Here is a 17,753-nt window from a genome sequence, read left to right as displayed (position 1 = left end):
ACAAGTCTCTCAATGGCATCACATGCACTGATTTTTGGAGACTTCGGTCCTCCTGGTGGTGGTGGAAGGAGATGTATGAGCAACAACAGGGAGGCCATTTCATGGTCGTAAGCTGAGGACAAAGATTCACAAGAATTAACTCAAGAATTTTCACATTTCCTCTATCTAATGTTCATATTTATTCCAAATATCAGATACATTTTCAGAGATACAGGAGATACTTTAAAAGAAGAAAAACAAATAAAACTCGCATGTTGCCTCCTCACTTCCAATGGAACATTCTGCTCACTGTAACAAGCGCCGCAACTCTGGTGCTGAAGTAAGTCGCTTAGCCTCTTTTATGATGTTTGGTTTGAAGAACACATCCCACTTCTGAAGCAGCCTGGAGGATGTCTCATCATCAAATAGGAGAATGAAGTCTTGCTCCACCTTTAAGAAAGAAGATATTTAACTACCACCGAAGGAAATACTTTCAAATGTCAGGCTGCTCCAAACATCTCATTCCAAACTTACCAATCCTTTTGTATCGAGGAATCTTGGGAAGATGGAGAGGATATCAGCACTTGTACCTGGGTCATTAACAAGCTTCTGACGGTGCTGAAATGTCTCTCTCATCTTCTGGAGAATCACGGAATTGTCTGTGGTATGGTTGAGCAAAGATACTGCCTCTTGACAAGCATCCCCATCAAGCTGATTGTCGACATTGACAATCCTTTGGAACTTTGGGCCTCCTGAAGAAAGGTTCAAAGAGCTACTTGGTGGCGCCTCAGATCCACGCCGAATTTTCCTTTGGACTGTTTTCAGACGCCAAGAAATGTATCCTGTGCTACTAGCAGTGTACAAAAGACTGTCTCTGAAACGCTTGTTTTCTTTTTGTGTCATTGAGTTGCTTGAGTGTAGTTCACTTTTACGACACTGGAGGGGGCATTGAACACATCACTATATCAGCAAGCTCTGAAAGTTACGGTGAACTTCGATGTCATTTGTTTAATTGACAGTGTGCGTCAATACAAAGTGAGTTACTTTATATACACTTTAATATAACCTGTTTTGTGCTTAAAACTATATTGCAACTCATTTGGTCAGTTTTATTGTTGTCTAATGGCTGTTTGTCATCAGGTTCGCAAGCTAACTGCTAGCTAAATATCATACCCTGATTGGGGCCTGTTTGTAGCATTAGACATGTTTGTTAGCCCCAATTGACAATTTAGAATTATTGTTGTGATGCTATTTAAATTCTAGTAATTATTACATTACTTAGGGCTGGGATGTTCAAATTCTGTGGATTTATGTAAACTGTGTATACACAGCTAAGTAATGTATATTTAACAGCCATGTTGCATGCTTGTGCCTATATTCAATTGTATTGTGGTCACTTTAGTTAATTTACAATACTTGTATTTGTTTGTTTAGGAAACCACACACATACACAAATGCAAACGAACAATTCAATATACAATTGAACCTGCAAATCTGGACTTGGACAATCTATTATTTCTCCTGCACTCACCTGAATGAATAATTGCTGTCCTGACCCGACACCCTGAAGTGATTGCTAATCCATATTTAACCAGTCATAGTCGTCACTACAAGCAGCATCATAGAAGTGTTCCTGAAATGAAAAAAGATTAAATTCATTGTCATACTTAGTTCATGAGAAATCTCAGAGAATTCATATCAGTGCTATGCACATAGCATCAGGGCCAAAAATTGCAATTATTGAAATAAATGTTGATGCAAGAATGACATGAAAATAGTCATATAAATAATAAAAATAAGAATTACATAGCCTTTCTTGGTGTATGGATCCTTGAGAGACGGGAACAGTGTCACTATGCCAAGAGCATATTCCTCTCTGACTGCTTTAGTGGGAAGGTTTCTGATAGGAGATATCAAATTTTTAATCTAGATCCATGTAATGGCCATGTTGTTATCAAGCACAAAAAAATAGAATGTAAAAACATACATACCCATGACTATCAATCATGTGAGCCACCAGTATGTTGACCATTTGTCGTCTTGTGATATCTGTTAGGGTTTCTGTTGTTTGGTACTCCTGAAGTACTGCTTCACTGCCAGACTTGGCTTTTAACACAGCTTCAATCAACTGATGAAAAACAAAAACATGAAAATGCAAAATATGGTGATAAACAGCTATCCTTGACACGCAAAAACTGTTTTAATGTGTAAAAAAACTCAAGAGAATCAAGCTTTGTTCAAACCTGTTTAGCTGATGTTGCATCATGCTTATTCTCTTGCGAGGGATCTCATCCATGGTAAGAGTTCCGCTTGAGTTGAAGCTAGAGTCAGAGATCTCAGATGCAGAGGACAAGGACAGGTCTGAAAATTCTAAAGGAATAAAAGAAAAAAACATTTGATCATTTTATTCAGTAGTGTACAGAGTGCCTGATAATACATGATTTTATATCTCACCCTGGCTTGAGAATATTGTCAGCACCACATTGCCTTGTCCAACCAGGTCGCTGAATATTTCCGCATCAACTTCTGTCCCTGTTGCATCCTTGTACATAATGCTTGCATCGGGTGGCAGGCAAAATCTCTCAATGACTGGAAAACAATATGAGAAAATTGTGATTTATGTGCTTTATGTGCAGTTTCATTTGTCTCACAGCAAATGACTGTTCTAGTTAGATGGAGTCATCCACTGGTGATTTTTTCCCTCAAGTAACCCTGACACTTCTTAAGTCCAAATTTAAAAGTGAAGTATTGGCTTTTCTCAGTTAACTGTTCTTGTGTATAAAATGCTTTACATTCTAGGTGGCACACATGTTGAGTAAATTATCCCCATTTATAAAGGAATCTGCTTCAGGCATGTAAAGACACCAGAGTATACAACATGAGGTTTTTAAAGAAAGTGGGTCTATTTTTAAACTGTTTTTAAGGCAAGATTAAGTAAATTGAAACACCTTTTTCATGGAATTGGAGAAAGTCAAACTGTCCCTCAACGTCATCCAGCTTCACATACTTCTGCTGTTGGTTGTACTTCACCTGGACCAGCATCTTCACTGAGACATGCAAAACATATATTAAAGAAAGTCAATATTTAAAGAAAGAACAGTTTAGAGGTCAATGTGTCACAGTAAAGGATAAGATTTGTTAATATTTTGCAGGGGCGTCTATCAATAATTTTCTTTTTCATTCCTAAATGATTGCTTTATAATATATATATATATGTCTATATTTATGTATACATGAGACAGAGAGAGGGAGAGGATTTTGAAAGGGATCACAATTGAATATTGTAATTAAAACTAAATGTTAGAGCAGTAACAGTAATTTCTACAACAGAAAAGTCACAATATCTCACTGGAAACAAGTCATTTTAATCATATTCCTGTTGTCACAACATTGAATAATTTCAAAATAAGATTAAAAACACAGCAAAAAAGAAAAAAAACATTAGTTATTCTTCCTGTCCTATCTCTTTCCTCCTTTCTCAGCTGTTTATGTGGCAGTGAGGGCTGGTTGGCTCTGCCAGCAGAAACTTTTAACACAATCATTTCAGTGGCGAGTTATGGTTAGCAGAAAGTATAAGGACAACGACTGCTAGATTGTTTGCTACAGTTTAAAGATGAGCCAGCATGCTGTGTCAGAGGATAAATGAGAGATGGAGGAGCAAATGGATTAAAAAGTATTTCACATGTTTGCGCAGGTTTTACAGATGTTTATACTCGAGGTTTTTCTTCACATACAGTACTTACAGTTAGATGTCATCAAACTGATGTTACAGTTACTGTCATTTCACGGGATCCACCGTAACCTCTGCTCTGCTGCTCACTGACGTGCGTGTGTTTCTGTGCCCCTGAGAACAGAGGAGAGGCTGCAGCTATATTAATTTGTACCTAATCAAGAAAAAAGAAACTAACAATCAGTTCTTACATTTATATATTCCTAGGTCAAGACAGATTCAGATGCTTGTAAAGGCCCTGGTATGAATTAAATACTAAATTAAATTAAATCTCATCTAATATTTAATACAATGTGTCCATGACCCAGTGAATACCCTGATAATAAATAACACCAAAACTTGAAGAGTAGCAATAAATGAACCAGTAACTACTGAGCTTATCCCTCCGCAGACAAAATTGGACAAGAGAAACATGTCTCCACAGGTTTTTGCAGTTTTTTGAAGTTTAGAGTGTGAGGGACAAACTAACAAAAGCCCCCACAACTGTTAGTTCCAGCCTTAAATAATATTTTGTACAGTAAAAACTTTGTTTATCATGGCTTTGAGGAAGTGACTTACTGTCATTTTTAAAGTTGAAGTGACTTGCTACTACTGTCTGCTAGCTTAGAAATGCAAGCTAATAGCATGACCGATTTTGTTGTTCAGAACTGGTGACAAAAAAAGCTTAGTTGCTAAAACACATATTCTCCATACATGTTTTATTGTACATGCTACATTTCACAGCATTAATTTGCAGCTGTTTCAGTACATTTGATTAAATTGCACTTACCTTGTGGAACTGCACGAGAGAAGCGAAATGGTTCCTATTGTCTCTTTTCCCTCCAACTGAAGTGAAATGCAGGGCGGGGCTTAATTGCATCTCAGCAGAGTTAAACTAACTCATGAGTGATCAACTCTGTCAAATAACTCCCCATAGCAAAAATTTGCTTGCTCATCTGTTGCTTAATCTCGTATCTTGAGAACATTTTGAGCTTCTCATATCTGTCTAATTCTGTGATCAATTGTTTCTCTTTTATTGCTCCTAAGGGACCCTTAGGAGCAATAAATAAGCTAAAAAGAGACAAGACATCACTGAGACAAAGGATGTTGAGTTGAGACAACCCTTTGAGCAATATTTGAGAAGTGGGATACACTGACGAGAGCTCATATATGTATGCCATTGATCTCAATTATGTCTCATTTATTTTGAAGGATAATAAAAAGAGAAAGAAACGAGATGTATGAGCAATAAAAGAGATCTTATGTATGTCTTTTTCATGTCTTGATTATTTCTCTTAAATTTATTATCATATCTCAAATTTGAGAATCATGAGAACAAATTGAGAGTGCAATTTAAATATTCATCTGACTTAATTAGAAATAACACTAAACAAATACTCAAATATTGAAAGGTGTATCACTTTATTTGGCTACACAAAAATACAAAATATAATATAAAAATAGATTAAATACAAAAATGTATATGTAGTTAATTAGTACATACATAATGTACATATTGACATTCACAATACTTAAAACATAGAAAACAATATACAAAAAATAAAAAAAATACAAAAATAAATGAATTTGACCTTAAGTACTCACTTTGTTATTGTGAAAAAGTCAGGTGTAGTTTTTTAACTCCTTGTTGAGCAAACCATGTACCTTAGTTAAAAAAACACTTGACTTCATCTCAGTAAGAGGGTGAGTAAATGACAAAATTTCCATTTTGGAAATATTCCAAGCAAAAACTGAAATAATTTATAAAATTGTAACCGTGCTGTCTGGAACTGGTCTACATACAAAAAATAATCACAGTGAAAACCAGGGATACTTAAGATTTTTATCTTGGGGCACAACCAACTTTTCCACTACACAAGGGTCTGGGACCAACTGAAATATAAACACTGAATTAGTCATCTTACACCAAAGTGTAAGACAACCGAGTACCATTGCTGCCCATATGGACGGACCACAGCTAAGAAACAGATATTTATTGGCGGCTTCCAAGGGGTACTCGCAGCCAAACAGTGGGCCCCAGCCCTATGATTAAGAAACACTGTTGTAAACAATAGAACAGCCTCCTGCGATAACAATATAACATTTGGTACATACATGATCATTGAAATATTTTGAAATTGGTTACAAAAGCTACTAATATACCTGATTATGTAAGCAGCAACATACTGCGTAATTTCCGGTTGCATTATTTTTTTATTTGGAAAAAACTTTGCACTGTGAAAGGATATTAGCCGCTAGCTTGTTAGTGAGGTTGCATCCATCCATCCATCCATCCATTTTCTACCGCTTATTCCCTTTTGGGGTCGCGGGGGGCGCTGGCATCAGTGCCAAATTTGCTTGGCACAGCACACCTCAATATGCATTATCACAGAATAACGTGGTACTAAAAGCTACATCATAAGGCAATTTTTTACAATATATACTACGCAAACCTAGACCAAAATATTTAACATGTTTACCAAGGAAACATCCTACCATAGAATGAACTTGACAGGTACAAGGGCCTACTTAAAACCGGCTCTGGCCCGACATTTGTTTACCAAAGCTTTCTTGAGCTTGGCCTCCTCAATATGGTCCCAATCAGGAAGGGTACCGCATCTCAGGACATACGCTGCAAGGCAAGAACATAATAATCAGCCATTCGTAATTTTGTCCCACATCAGTTTCTACAGGTATCAAATCTATGCAATGCAATAACAATAATAATGCAAATTCAAATGTAATGCTTTTTAATGCCATTTTTTGGTACTATAAAAAATGTAATGCCCATGTGCGACTGCATAGTTTTTTTTTTTATATAGTCAAAAGCTTACAATTATCTGTATACACACAGTTGCAAGCATTAGACAAGTTAATTAGTTGAAAAGTTTACATTAACTGTTACTATCTAGTGTATTAGAATTGGCTTACAAAGCTGTTTAATTGGAGAATGTATTTTTATTTATTTATTTTTGTGGAGTAGCATCTGGTGTTTTGACCGTATGCATGGCCGTAGACAATCGCTAATTAAAAGGTTCTGACTATCAAAAATATTAAAGGAGAACTGCACTTAAACCCTCTAAACAAACATCCCATTCTGCATCAGATGATCAATATAATATACCCATTAGCCATTTATTTAGTTGTGTCTGTTTGAAACATGCTGTAAGTATATATATATATTCTCTGAAAATATGATTTATAATAGCCACAAACTGGAGGATACCATTTTTAATCAGGATACAATTTGTTTTAAATAGTTAAAAGGTTTTATGGAATAATAAATGAACATCATACCAGGATTGCAAATTATGCATGTGTTTGGAAATGGATGATCTATTTAAACATTTTAGAAAAATACAGAACAATATTGGTAAAAATGCCAATAAGATGCATTTGAAAAAAAGCTATGGCAATTAAACATTTTGAATTTATTGTATTTTACACCTTCTCTGTTTAAAATGTTTACAGTGAATAGCAAGTATGTATCAAGTGTCCGGCAGCTGAAGGAACTTGTATTCATTTATTGTGGGAATGTCAGAAAATAAAAGAGTTGTGGTCTGCTGTGAAAATTGCCTCGCTAGCGTAGATCACTTGCGTCACAACAGTTGCTAATGTTAGGCAAGTTAGCTCATATGTGTTGAAGTGCAGATGATTGAAATAAACGACTCAGTGTATTAAAAAAGCTCAGCTTTTCCATTATCCTGACATGGTGTCACAGTTAAGGACTACACGCCTACAGTGACCAAAGAATGGAAAAGTTTAGGCCCCCAGAGCAGTTTCATTTTGCTTTATAGAAGCAGTGCTTTTGTCGTGTTCCCACCTTACAATACCTCTTGTATGCAGTTTGACAGCCGCAGTTAAAAAAAGAAACACACAGGAAGACTAACAATTTCGATGACCGTAACCTTCTTAAGTTAATTTTCATTTACCGTTTGACATATTGACTGTCCGCCATGTCCTACAATCGTATTAAATTTTTTAAATGCCTCTGGGCAAAGCATTTAATGCTTTTTATTGCCGTTTAAAGCCTTAATTTACGCAAAATCATTAATACACACAACCACACTTCAAGTTGATGGACATAACACTATATTGCTCATCATAACGCTAGTTTTTAGTCAATCACAAATTGTAATTATGTAACATTGAGTTATACTTCCAGTGTGCTGTAATCGATAAGGGATTAACATTTCTCATATTGAACTTCTATTTAATTATTGTTACCCAATTTTGGCCTGAAAACACCCTCAGTTTGGTAAAACTTACTTAGGATTCCTTCAACTTTTTTCCGGTCAAGGATGCGCTTTCGTGTTCCTGCAGGTTTGTTTTCAGGGCGACCAAAAGGGACACTCCTCTACTGTAAAAAAGAGGTCAAAAAGTGCGTGGAATAAACGCATACATTTGGGCTTTGAAGCATGTCTCATGGCAGCAAGGCGGAACGATGATATGAATACGCCGCTCTCAGGAAAGAGCTCTTGCTTGTCCGATTAATGAGGGCCGTCGGTGTATTTGTCTCCAACGAGGTCGCAGGGAGTTTGAAGTACTCTGACTTGGCCCGGATCTGAAAGGGAAAAAATAGCACAAACAATACCAGAATGAGAAAATAATGTGTTTAAGGCCTAATCACAAGTTTAAGTAAACAAAACAATTACATCATGAATGAATTAGCATTAGGTACTTACCAATTTTCAAGAGGACTTCTTGGATTCGTTGCTTTTCTCGCCGGATTTTTTCCAACTCCTCCCTACATCCATCACATGGCGTCCATGATTTTTCTGCCTGTGGTTGATAACAGATAGTGTCCTCAACAGATGGGTTGAGTGGATCTCTCCTGTCTGGTGCCAGGAAAGCTGCGTTTTTATTCTCAGGTGGATTCACCCGGCTAGGTGGCAAGCTATTGTGTACGCCGGGTGAAGGACCAGAGGTGTTGTGGACATTTGGTGATGGGCCAGCGGTGTTGAAGTCGTGTGGGGATAGGCGGGGTGTACAGCCTCCAGAGTGATCAACCTTCGGTGGTGAGGCCATTGGTTGATGGGCAGGATGCATGGTCTTCGTAGGGAAATGGACCTTTTATGTTGAGACCATATGGCAGGGGTGTCCAAACTTTTTCCACTGAGGGCCGCACACTGAAAAATCAAAGCAAGCGGGGGCCATTTTCATATTTTAAAAACCAATACAACAAATGTATAAAAAAATATACAGTTAGGCCTCCACTTAGTTATGATCCCGGGACCCCAAAGGGTTTTGGTCAAAAAAAATATTAAAAATGTGTCATTATTCAGTATTTTTATCATTATTCATGTTTTAAATCTCTAGATCAACATTAGGAAAAAAAAAAATGGAAAAAACACAAAATATGCAATATTTTCATCCAATAATTTTTTGGGGTGGAATTTTTGAGATTATATAATAATTGGAGCCTTAATTTTGGATATTTAATCTTTTTTTTTTTTTGAGGAATGACACTTAAAAACAAATCACACTAAAATAATTGGGGATCCCAAAGTGTCCTACTCGTTAAAGTGTTAAAAAATAAATAATACATTTTTTTTACTGTTTACTTTTAGCACAATAATCTCGAGATCAACCTCAGATATATCCGTCAATTTTAGAACTTTTATTGTTGTTTAATTTTTTTGGTTTGTTTGTTTTAGGCCCTTCTTTAAAAAAAAAAAAAACAGCTCAGTTTTTTTATATGGCAAAACACAAAATATGCAACATTTTCCCCAAAAAATATCTTAAAGTGGAATATTTAACGTGACGTAATTGAAGTTTTGAATAGGTCAATAATTCAAAATGACATTGATTCATTATTTTTTAAAGAAAGAAACAGCCTGCATGGCATCTTTGTGTTATTAAAGCATTGCAACATTTTCTTGTTACATTTCACCTGTTTGCGCTTTTTATCACTTTTTATTTTTTTCAGTTGTATTTTTAAAATGTGCCGTTAAAGAATGACCTGGGGGCCCCAAATGGCCCCCGGGCCGCACTTTGGACACCCCTGTCATATGGTGATAGGCTAGATATATGGCCTCCGTAAGGAAATTGACAATTGATGTGGAGGTCATACAGTGATGGGATGGCTGTATTGCCGCTGTAGGGTGATGGACCAATGGTTCCCTCTCTGGTAAACCTATCGTGATATTTCATTGAACAATAGATTACAATTGTATAAACCCAATTTGTCCATATATGTATATACAACATCAAAAGAGATGAGAAATACTGAACTACAAAAAAATTACTGAAATGACCTACAGTATATTTTAACCTGCAGCGGCCAAAGTGGACCTTAGTCTATGTGCAGTGAGGAGAACAAGTATTTAATAGACTGGCGGTTCTGTAAAATCTAAAACAAAACAAAAAATTACACATTTTATTATTTTCAAGTAACTTGCATTTTTTTTTCTCCACGGAATTGATCACCTAGTAACCTCTACTTCTCTGAAGTATCAAATATAAATTTCATGCAATTAGATGCAAATTAATTACTTTTAAAAAATTCATACAATGTGATTTTACGGATTTTTGTTTTGGAGTCTATCACTTACAATTGAAGTGTGCCTATAATGATATTACTAAAAATAATAATATAAGTAACAGACATCGAACTACAAAATCACCAATGTATAAATGATTTGTTCTCCTCATTCTATGATGGACAGTACCAATAATGAAAATAAATGTACCATGACCAAAATTGACTATATCTATAATCATTCTGTACAGTACTCCTTAACAAAAACATTTCTCATCAAAGACAAAGGAACTGGACCAGTACTGAAGATGAAATCATCTTGACTGCAAGGAAATAGACAACTCACTTAGTCAACAATAACAAATAACAGATTTTTTTAATAGTAAGTGATACATAACATTGACTATCACGAAAAAGTTATTACTTTATATATCTCAGGATTATTTATGAAATGTACAATTAAGTATAAACTGTCAAACCAGTACTTATATTTTGTTTAAATATGTTTTTTTTTTAAACTATTGCTTATTGAGATTTCTGCCCTACCTCCTTTCTCCACAAAGGAAGCACAGGCATGTGAGCACCCTTTGACAAAAGAGGAGGAAAATTCACAAAAAAGAGGAACATTTCCATCCGCATGTAGGGCTCCGACAAAAGCCCCGAAAATATTTTTTAAGAATCAATACTACATAGCACTGGGCCAATAAAACAATAATTATACATCGCAATACACATAATCATATCAATATTAAATGCTTTCGATAAAATATTGGAGCCAGCATGATTCGCTGCATGAGGTCACTCGCGCTTTGGGAACCCAGTAAACAGAAAACAGGAAGTGTCACTGAGCAATGGAAGTGACATGCTACAACAGACAATCAGTTAACAGTATTTACTGAGCAATGGAAGGGACACGCCAACAGCCAATCATGTAACAGTATCAACAACAAGTAAGCTAGCTCGATGATGATAATTATGCTAACCAGCAAGCCAAGCTTGTTTTGGTGTCCCTGTCCTGAAATTCAGTGCGGTGTTTAGGCAAGAGCAGCAGCAAGTACCAGCGGCCAAGGAGAGCGTTCCACAAATTTTGTTTGGATCCTATTTTTTGGATATTGTTTACTTGCTGACCTACTGCCCTCGGTAATGGCACCATTCCCAAAGTATGTGGGCTCTATTGATCAATCAATCAATCAATGTTTACTTATATAGCCCTAAATCACTAGTGTCTCAAAGGGCTGCACAAACCACCACGACATCCTCGGTAGGCTGATAACCTCACTAACAACTTTAACGACGCCCTGCGCGAAACCATTGATAACATAGCACCGCTAAAGTTAAAAAAGGCTCCAAAAAAGCGCACCCCGTGGTTTACAGAAGAAACTAGAGCTCAGAAATTATTATGTAGAAAGCTGGAACGCAAATGGCGCACGACTAAACTTGAGGTGCACCATCAAGCATGGAGTGATGGTTTAATAACTTATAAACGCATGCTTACCTTAGCTAAAGCTAAATATTACTCAAATCTCATCCACCGTAATAAAAACGATCCTAAATTTTTGTTTAGTACGGTAGCATCGCTAACCCAACAAGGGATTCCTTCCAGTAGCTCAACCCACTCAGCTGATGACTTTATGCAATTCTTTAGTAAGAAAATTGAAGTCATTAGAAAGGAGATTAAAGACAATGCGTCCCAGCTACAACGGGGTTCTATTAACACTGACACGATTGTATATACGGCGGATACTGCCCTCCAAAATAGTTTCTCTCGTTTTGAGGAAATAACATTAGAGGAATTGTTACAACGTGTAAATGGAATAAAACAGACAACATGTTTACTTGACCCTCTTCCTGGGAAACTGATCAAGGAGCTTTTTGTATTATTAGGTCCATCAGTGCTAAATATTATAAACTTATCACTCTCCTCGGGCAGTGTTCCCCTAGCATTCAAAAAAGCGGTTATTCATCCTCTTCTTAAAAGACCTAACCTCGATCCTGACCTCATGGTAAATTACCGACCGGTGTCTCACCTTCCCTTTATTTCAAAAATCCTTGAAAAAATTGTTGCGGAGCAGTTAAATGAACACTTAGCGTCTAACAATCTATGTGAAACCTTTCAATCCGGTTTCAGGGCAAATCACTCCACGGAGACAGCCCTCGCAAAAATGACTAATGATCTATTGCTAACGATGGATTCTGATGCGTCATCTATGTTGCTGCTCCTCGATCTTAGCGCTGCTTTCGATACTGTCGATCATAATATTTTATTAGAACGTATCAAAACACGAATTGGTATGTCAGACTTAGCCCTGTCTTGGTTTAACTCTTATCTTACTGATAGGATGCAGTGCGTCTCCCATAACAATGTGACCTCGGACTATTTTAAGGTAACGTGTGGAGTTCCCCAGGGTTCGGTCCTTGGCCCTAAACTCTTTATCATCTACATGCTGCCGCTAGGTGACATCATACGCAAATACGGTGTTAGCTTTCACTGTTATGCTGATGACACCCAACTCTACATGCCCCTAAAGCTGACCAACACGCCGGACTGTAGTCAGTGGGAAGTGTGTCTTAATGAAATTAAACAATGGATGTCCGCTAATTTTTTGCAACTTAACGCCAAAAAAACGGAAATGCTGATTATCGGTCCTGCTAGACACCGACCTCTATTTAATAATACAACTTTAACATTTGACAACCAAATAATAAAACAAGGTGACTCGGTAAAAAATCTGGGTATTATCTTCGACCCAACTCTCTCCTTTGAGTCACACATTAAAAGCATTACTAAAACGGCCTTCTTTCATCTCCGTAATATCGCTAAAATTCGCTACATTTTGTCCACTAAAGACGCCGAGATCATTATCCATGCGTTTGTTACGTCTCGTGTCGATTACTGTAAAGTATTATTTTCGGGTCTCCCCATGTCTAGCATTAAAAGATTACAGTTGGTACAAAATGCGGCTGCTAGACTTTTGACAAGAACAAGAAAGTTTGATCACATTACGCCTGTACTGGCTCACCTGCACTGGCTTCCTGTGCACTTGAGATGTGACTTTAAGGTTTTACTACTTACTTATGCCGATTGTATTGTACCATATGTCCCGGCAAGAAATCTGCGTTCAAAAGACTCCGGCTTATTAGTGATTCCTAGAGCCCAAAAAAAGTCTGCGGGCTATAGAGCGTTTTCCGTCTGGAATGCCCTCCCGGTAACAGTTCGAGATGCTACCTCAGTAGAAGCATTTAAGTCTCACCTTAAAACTCATTTGTATACTCTAGCCTTTAAATATACCTCCTTTTTAGACCAGTTGATCTGTCGCTTCTTTTCTTTTTTCTCCTATGTCCCCCCCATCCAATGACCATGGATGAAATACTGGCTGTCCAGAGTTGAGTTCCAGGATGGACCGCTCGCCTGTGTATCGGTTGGGGACATCTCTACGCTGCTGATCCGCCTCCGCTTGGGATGGTTTCCTGTGGACGGGACTCTCGCTGCTGTCTTGGATCCGCTTTGAACTGAACTCTCGCTGCTGTGTGGGAGCCACTATGGATTGAACTTTCACAGTATCATGCTAGACCCGCTCGACATCCATTGCTTTCGGTCCCCTAGAGGAGGGGGGTGGGGGGGGGGGTGGTTGCCCACATTTGGGCTCCTCTCCAAGGTTTCTCATAGTCAGCATTGTCACTGGCGTCCCACTGGATGTGAATTCTCCCTGCCCACTCGGTGTGAGTTTTCCTTGCCCTTTTGTGGGTTCTTCCGAGGATGTCGTAGTCGTAATGATTTGTGCAGTCCTTTGAGACATTTGTGATTTAGGGATATATAAATAAACATTGATTGATTACAAATTATTTAAACTATTCATGGCTCCAAATACGTCACATACAAAATTTGACGTCAAAATATTTTTATAGGATATTTTGTGTTTGCCTTACAAAAAAAAGGGGTTTTGACTAAAAGGGCAAAAAAAAAAAAAAAACAGAAATGAAGAAGCTGTCACGTACTTGCATGGCTGCTCTAGTTGTGACCCCAAGATGCAGGAGACAGGAGGACGACGTGCGGCTGAGAGTCTTTTAATTCCCACAGGGAGCACAAGGAGGTGCAGCAGGGAAGTGCACAGAAGCATAAGCAGCATACAGAAAAACCAAAGTAACGTTTCACAAAACAATCCTTGAGCCCTGACTGGAGGGCGAGGCAGGCATAAATATAAGTCAGTTGTTTAAAGTAAAAGTACCAATGATTGTCACACACACACTAGGTGTGGTGAGATTTTCCTCTGCATTTGACCCATCACCTTCACCCCATGACCAGGTGTGGCCAGGCTGCCAATCAGTGACAGGTGAGGAGGGAAAAGGGCTCAGGGAGACAAACAGGAAGTGGGACCAAAATAAGAGCGCTGACTAGGAGATAAACACAAACGCAAACAGACCGCGTGACACCTGACGTGACAGGTCGTCACAGAAACGAGGGATGGATCTGAAGTTTATCGAGGGACTTAAGTGTTGAAAGTAAAAATAAATGTTTGACTTATTTTTATGAGTGGGGCCCGTTTGGATCCTAATAATTTCAGTGGGACAAGTTTTAATTGTCATTGCTCAAAAAAAATTATGAATTAAAATCGATGATGTTATGAATTATTGACATATTTAAGATTGCAATTACGTTGAGTGAAAATTATTATTTTGTGCTTTTGCCATAACAAAACAAGGTTTTGACAAAAATGGCGTAAATTATGAAAAAAAAAAAGACTGATAAGGACGGATAAACCTGAAATTGATCAAGGGATTTAAGTGTTGAATGAAAAAATACAAACATAAACAAAAATGACCTACTTCTACCATTTTTATGACTGAGACTCTTCCTGGTCCCCAAGAAAGCAGTGCGAGGCGAGTGGAGAAAAAACGGATTTATTGACAGAGATGTGACACAATGTGATATTGATCATAAGCAGCGGCCATTGAAAGAAAAGAAGAAATCCTCGTCATGACGTCAAGGCCATGAAACGTGCGATTTTACAGCCACCAACGTTTGATCTTGAAAGTCTTTTAACGGCCAAAGAAGAATACATGGAATAGCGTGAGGAGCAGTCGGACGAAGAACAAAGCACATCTCCATCTCATCTCCGAGTGTGATGACGTCCCTCAGCGATGGAGACATCTCCCTGTGTTCCAGTGCACAAAGCATCCTGGAGGAAGAAGACCACTCAGCACATTCCCGACAGAAGCAGGTGAATCCAAGTTGAACATCATCTTCACACAAGAACATTTGGAGGTGCAGACAGTCCATGTGAGCTTACTCAGCCTTCAGCCGCCTGCACGTTCTCGTCGAGCTCCACGCCGCCGTGGCGAGCTGCGGGACAAACGCAAACGGTGAAGGAAGAACATCCAGAAGGTGCCTCGTCACTCACATCAGATCTTTGAGGTGTGACTTGGAAACATGACGAGTCAGCACACTTGATGTCTCATTTGGCTGATCCTCATCATGAGGACTCCTGTCAAAAGTGAGATATGCCAGACTTTGTATTGCGTGTGCTCACAGGAGGGACTTTTATTGTGAAGGAGTCAGCTCCAGTTGGGCTTTTCCGGCTAAACTTGTAACAAAGGTCCACATCAGACCTCCATGTGAGTGACGCTTCACCACGGCTTTGTTTCTTGCGGCTCAAAGAAAAGATGTTTTACTTACCAGCTGGATCGTACTGGGCTGAAATGAAAGAGAAACAAGGTGAAGTGGACTTTTCCCCTCACGTCACGCCGTGTTTCTACGTGAGAGTGTGCGCTCTGTCTCTGTGGATCTTTGAGTGTTTGGCTGGAAGGCAACTAAAAGATGGCCGCACCTTTGCAGCCCGGATGAAAGCATCAACTCACGGCCTGGACCGAGTGCACCGAGAAGAAGAAGACAGAGGACATTGGCGTCCCTCACCTTGTCTGTTTCTGTGACGCCTGACCATGACCATGATGATGATGATGATGATGATGATGATGGCCGCCACAGCGAGGACCGCCGCCGTGGCAGCGAGGGCGACGCTCAAGTTGTCTGTGGAGAGCAAAAAAGCACAAGTGGAGTGACAAAGCATGAAGAGGAAACCTTCATGACTACTTTGCATGCAGACGTCAAGCGTTGTCATGGTGACATGGATCAATAATGGTGACAGGTGGACTTGTGATGGGAAACATCTCCAACTAAATGTGTCTTTCTCACCTTCATGGCTTGCGTTGCTCAGGATGCTTCTTCTCTCCAGCTTGGTGACCAAGTCCTCCTTGACGCCTGACAGCTGAAACACACATTCGTACTTGCCCTCCACGTCGGCCGTCACCTCCACTTTCAGCGCCACCGACATCTGGAAGGTTCCGTCGTGGTTGGGGAGTATCTCTCCGTGCTCCACGTCCTCGAAGATCTGCTCGCCGTCTTTCCTCCAAAACAGGTCGGCACCGTCGGGGTAGAAACCTGTCGCCATGCAGCTGACCGGAGAGGACGGCGTCTTCTGGAGCAGGAACACCTCTGGAAGCTCTGCACAGGAAGTGATGTCACGTGTGAACACAGGACAATGTGGGGAGAAGGTGTGGATGGAGAGAAGGTGTGGATGGAGGTAAAGATGGAGGTAAAGATGGAGAGAAGGTGGGGATGGAGGTAAAGATGGAGAGAAGGTGTGGATGGAGAGAAGGTGGGGATGGAGGTAAAGATGGAGAGAAGGTGGGGATGGAGGTAAAGATGGAGAGAAGGTGGGGATGGAGGTAAAGATGGAGAGAAGGTGGGGATGGAGGTAAAGATGGAGAGAAGGTGTGGATGGAGAGAAGGTGGGGATGGAGGTAAAGATGGAGAGAAGGTGGGGATGGAGGTAAAGATGGAGGTAAAGATGGAGAGAAGGTGGGGATGGAGGTAAAGATGGAGAGAAGGTGTGGATGGAGAGAAGGTGGGGATGGAGGTAAAGATGGAGAGAAGGTGGGGATGGAGGTAAAGATGGAGAGAAGGTGGGGATGGAGGTAAAGATGGAGAGAAGGTGGGGATGGAGGTAAAGATGGAGAGAAGGTGTGGATGGAGAGAAGGTGGGGATGGAGGTAAAGATGGAGAGAAGGTGGGGATGGAGGTAAAGATGGAGAGAAGGTGAGAACAAAGGTAAAGATGGAGAGAAGGTTAGAATGAAGGTAAAGATGGAGAGAAGGTGAGAGAAAGAGAGAAGAGTATAAAGAGACAGGGTGTAATGTCAGTAATGTTCCTATAGGGGGAGTGCTAACAAGTTAAAAGGTGAAAGTACATGTTGTGTTTCTACCTGTTCTCATTAGGACCTCCTTCCCATTGTTCACATGCTTCTTCAAGTAAGAAGGACATATCTCAGTGTAGTAAAACTTATAGTATTCTAGTAGATGTTTGTTCTGGTCCAACTTGAGTTTGGTGGGGAAAGCTTGTTGTTTTGCTGCAGTAAATGTCCATGTCTTCATGTCCAACGATATGAAATCTTCTCCATCATAACCTTCCTGTTCCCAACCTTTAACTTCATCAGTCTCATCATTCCATTCACATCCAGTCATCATCTGGAAAATGTGAACACCTGAGACACACACACACACACACACACACACACACACACACACACA

The 17,753-nt window shown here is 39.3% G+C and overlaps 1 protein-coding gene and 1 long non-coding RNA gene across 3 annotated transcripts in view; both read right to left on the bottom strand.

Moving 5' to 3' along the window:
* Window positions 1–285: 285 nt before the first annotated feature.
* LOC133552138 (uncharacterized) lies at window positions 286–2,110 on the bottom strand. The gene is made up of 4 exons (XR_009806629.1): window positions 1,971–2,110; window positions 1,786–1,879; window positions 1,511–1,612; window positions 286–915 (listed from the first exon to the last, which is right to left on the bottom strand). It is a non-coding gene; the product is annotated as an uncharacterized LOC133552138 (long non-coding RNA).
* A 12,942-nt stretch (window positions 2,111–15,052) lies between these two features.
* Window positions 15,053–17,753, bottom strand: part of LOC133552122 (class I histocompatibility antigen, F10 alpha chain-like) — a 37,251-nt gene continuing 34,550 nt past the window's right edge. For both annotated transcript variants that reach the window (XM_061899482.1, XM_061899484.1), the window contains exons 3-6: window positions 17,429–17,707; window positions 16,360–16,668; window positions 16,081–16,194; window positions 15,053–15,861 (exon numbers count right to left, since the gene is read on the bottom strand). In XM_061899482.1, coding sequence (XP_061755466.1) covers window positions 15,836–15,861; window positions 16,081–16,194; window positions 16,360–16,668; window positions 17,429–17,707 — 728 coding nt within the window. In that variant the 3' untranslated portion in view covers window positions 15,053–15,835. The remainder of the gene's footprint in view (window positions 15,862–16,080; window positions 16,195–16,359; window positions 16,669–17,428; window positions 17,708–17,753) is intronic.

Source organism: Nerophis ophidion, linkage group LG04 (assembly GCF_033978795.1).
Source record: "Nerophis ophidion isolate RoL-2023_Sa linkage group LG04, RoL_Noph_v1.0, whole genome shotgun sequence".
NCBI classification, from domain to species: Eukaryota; Metazoa; Chordata; class Actinopteri; order Syngnathiformes; family Syngnathidae; genus Nerophis; species Nerophis ophidion.
Note: the sequence above shows the minus strand (reverse complement) of the source record. Positions and strands in the feature narration are given on the sequence as shown.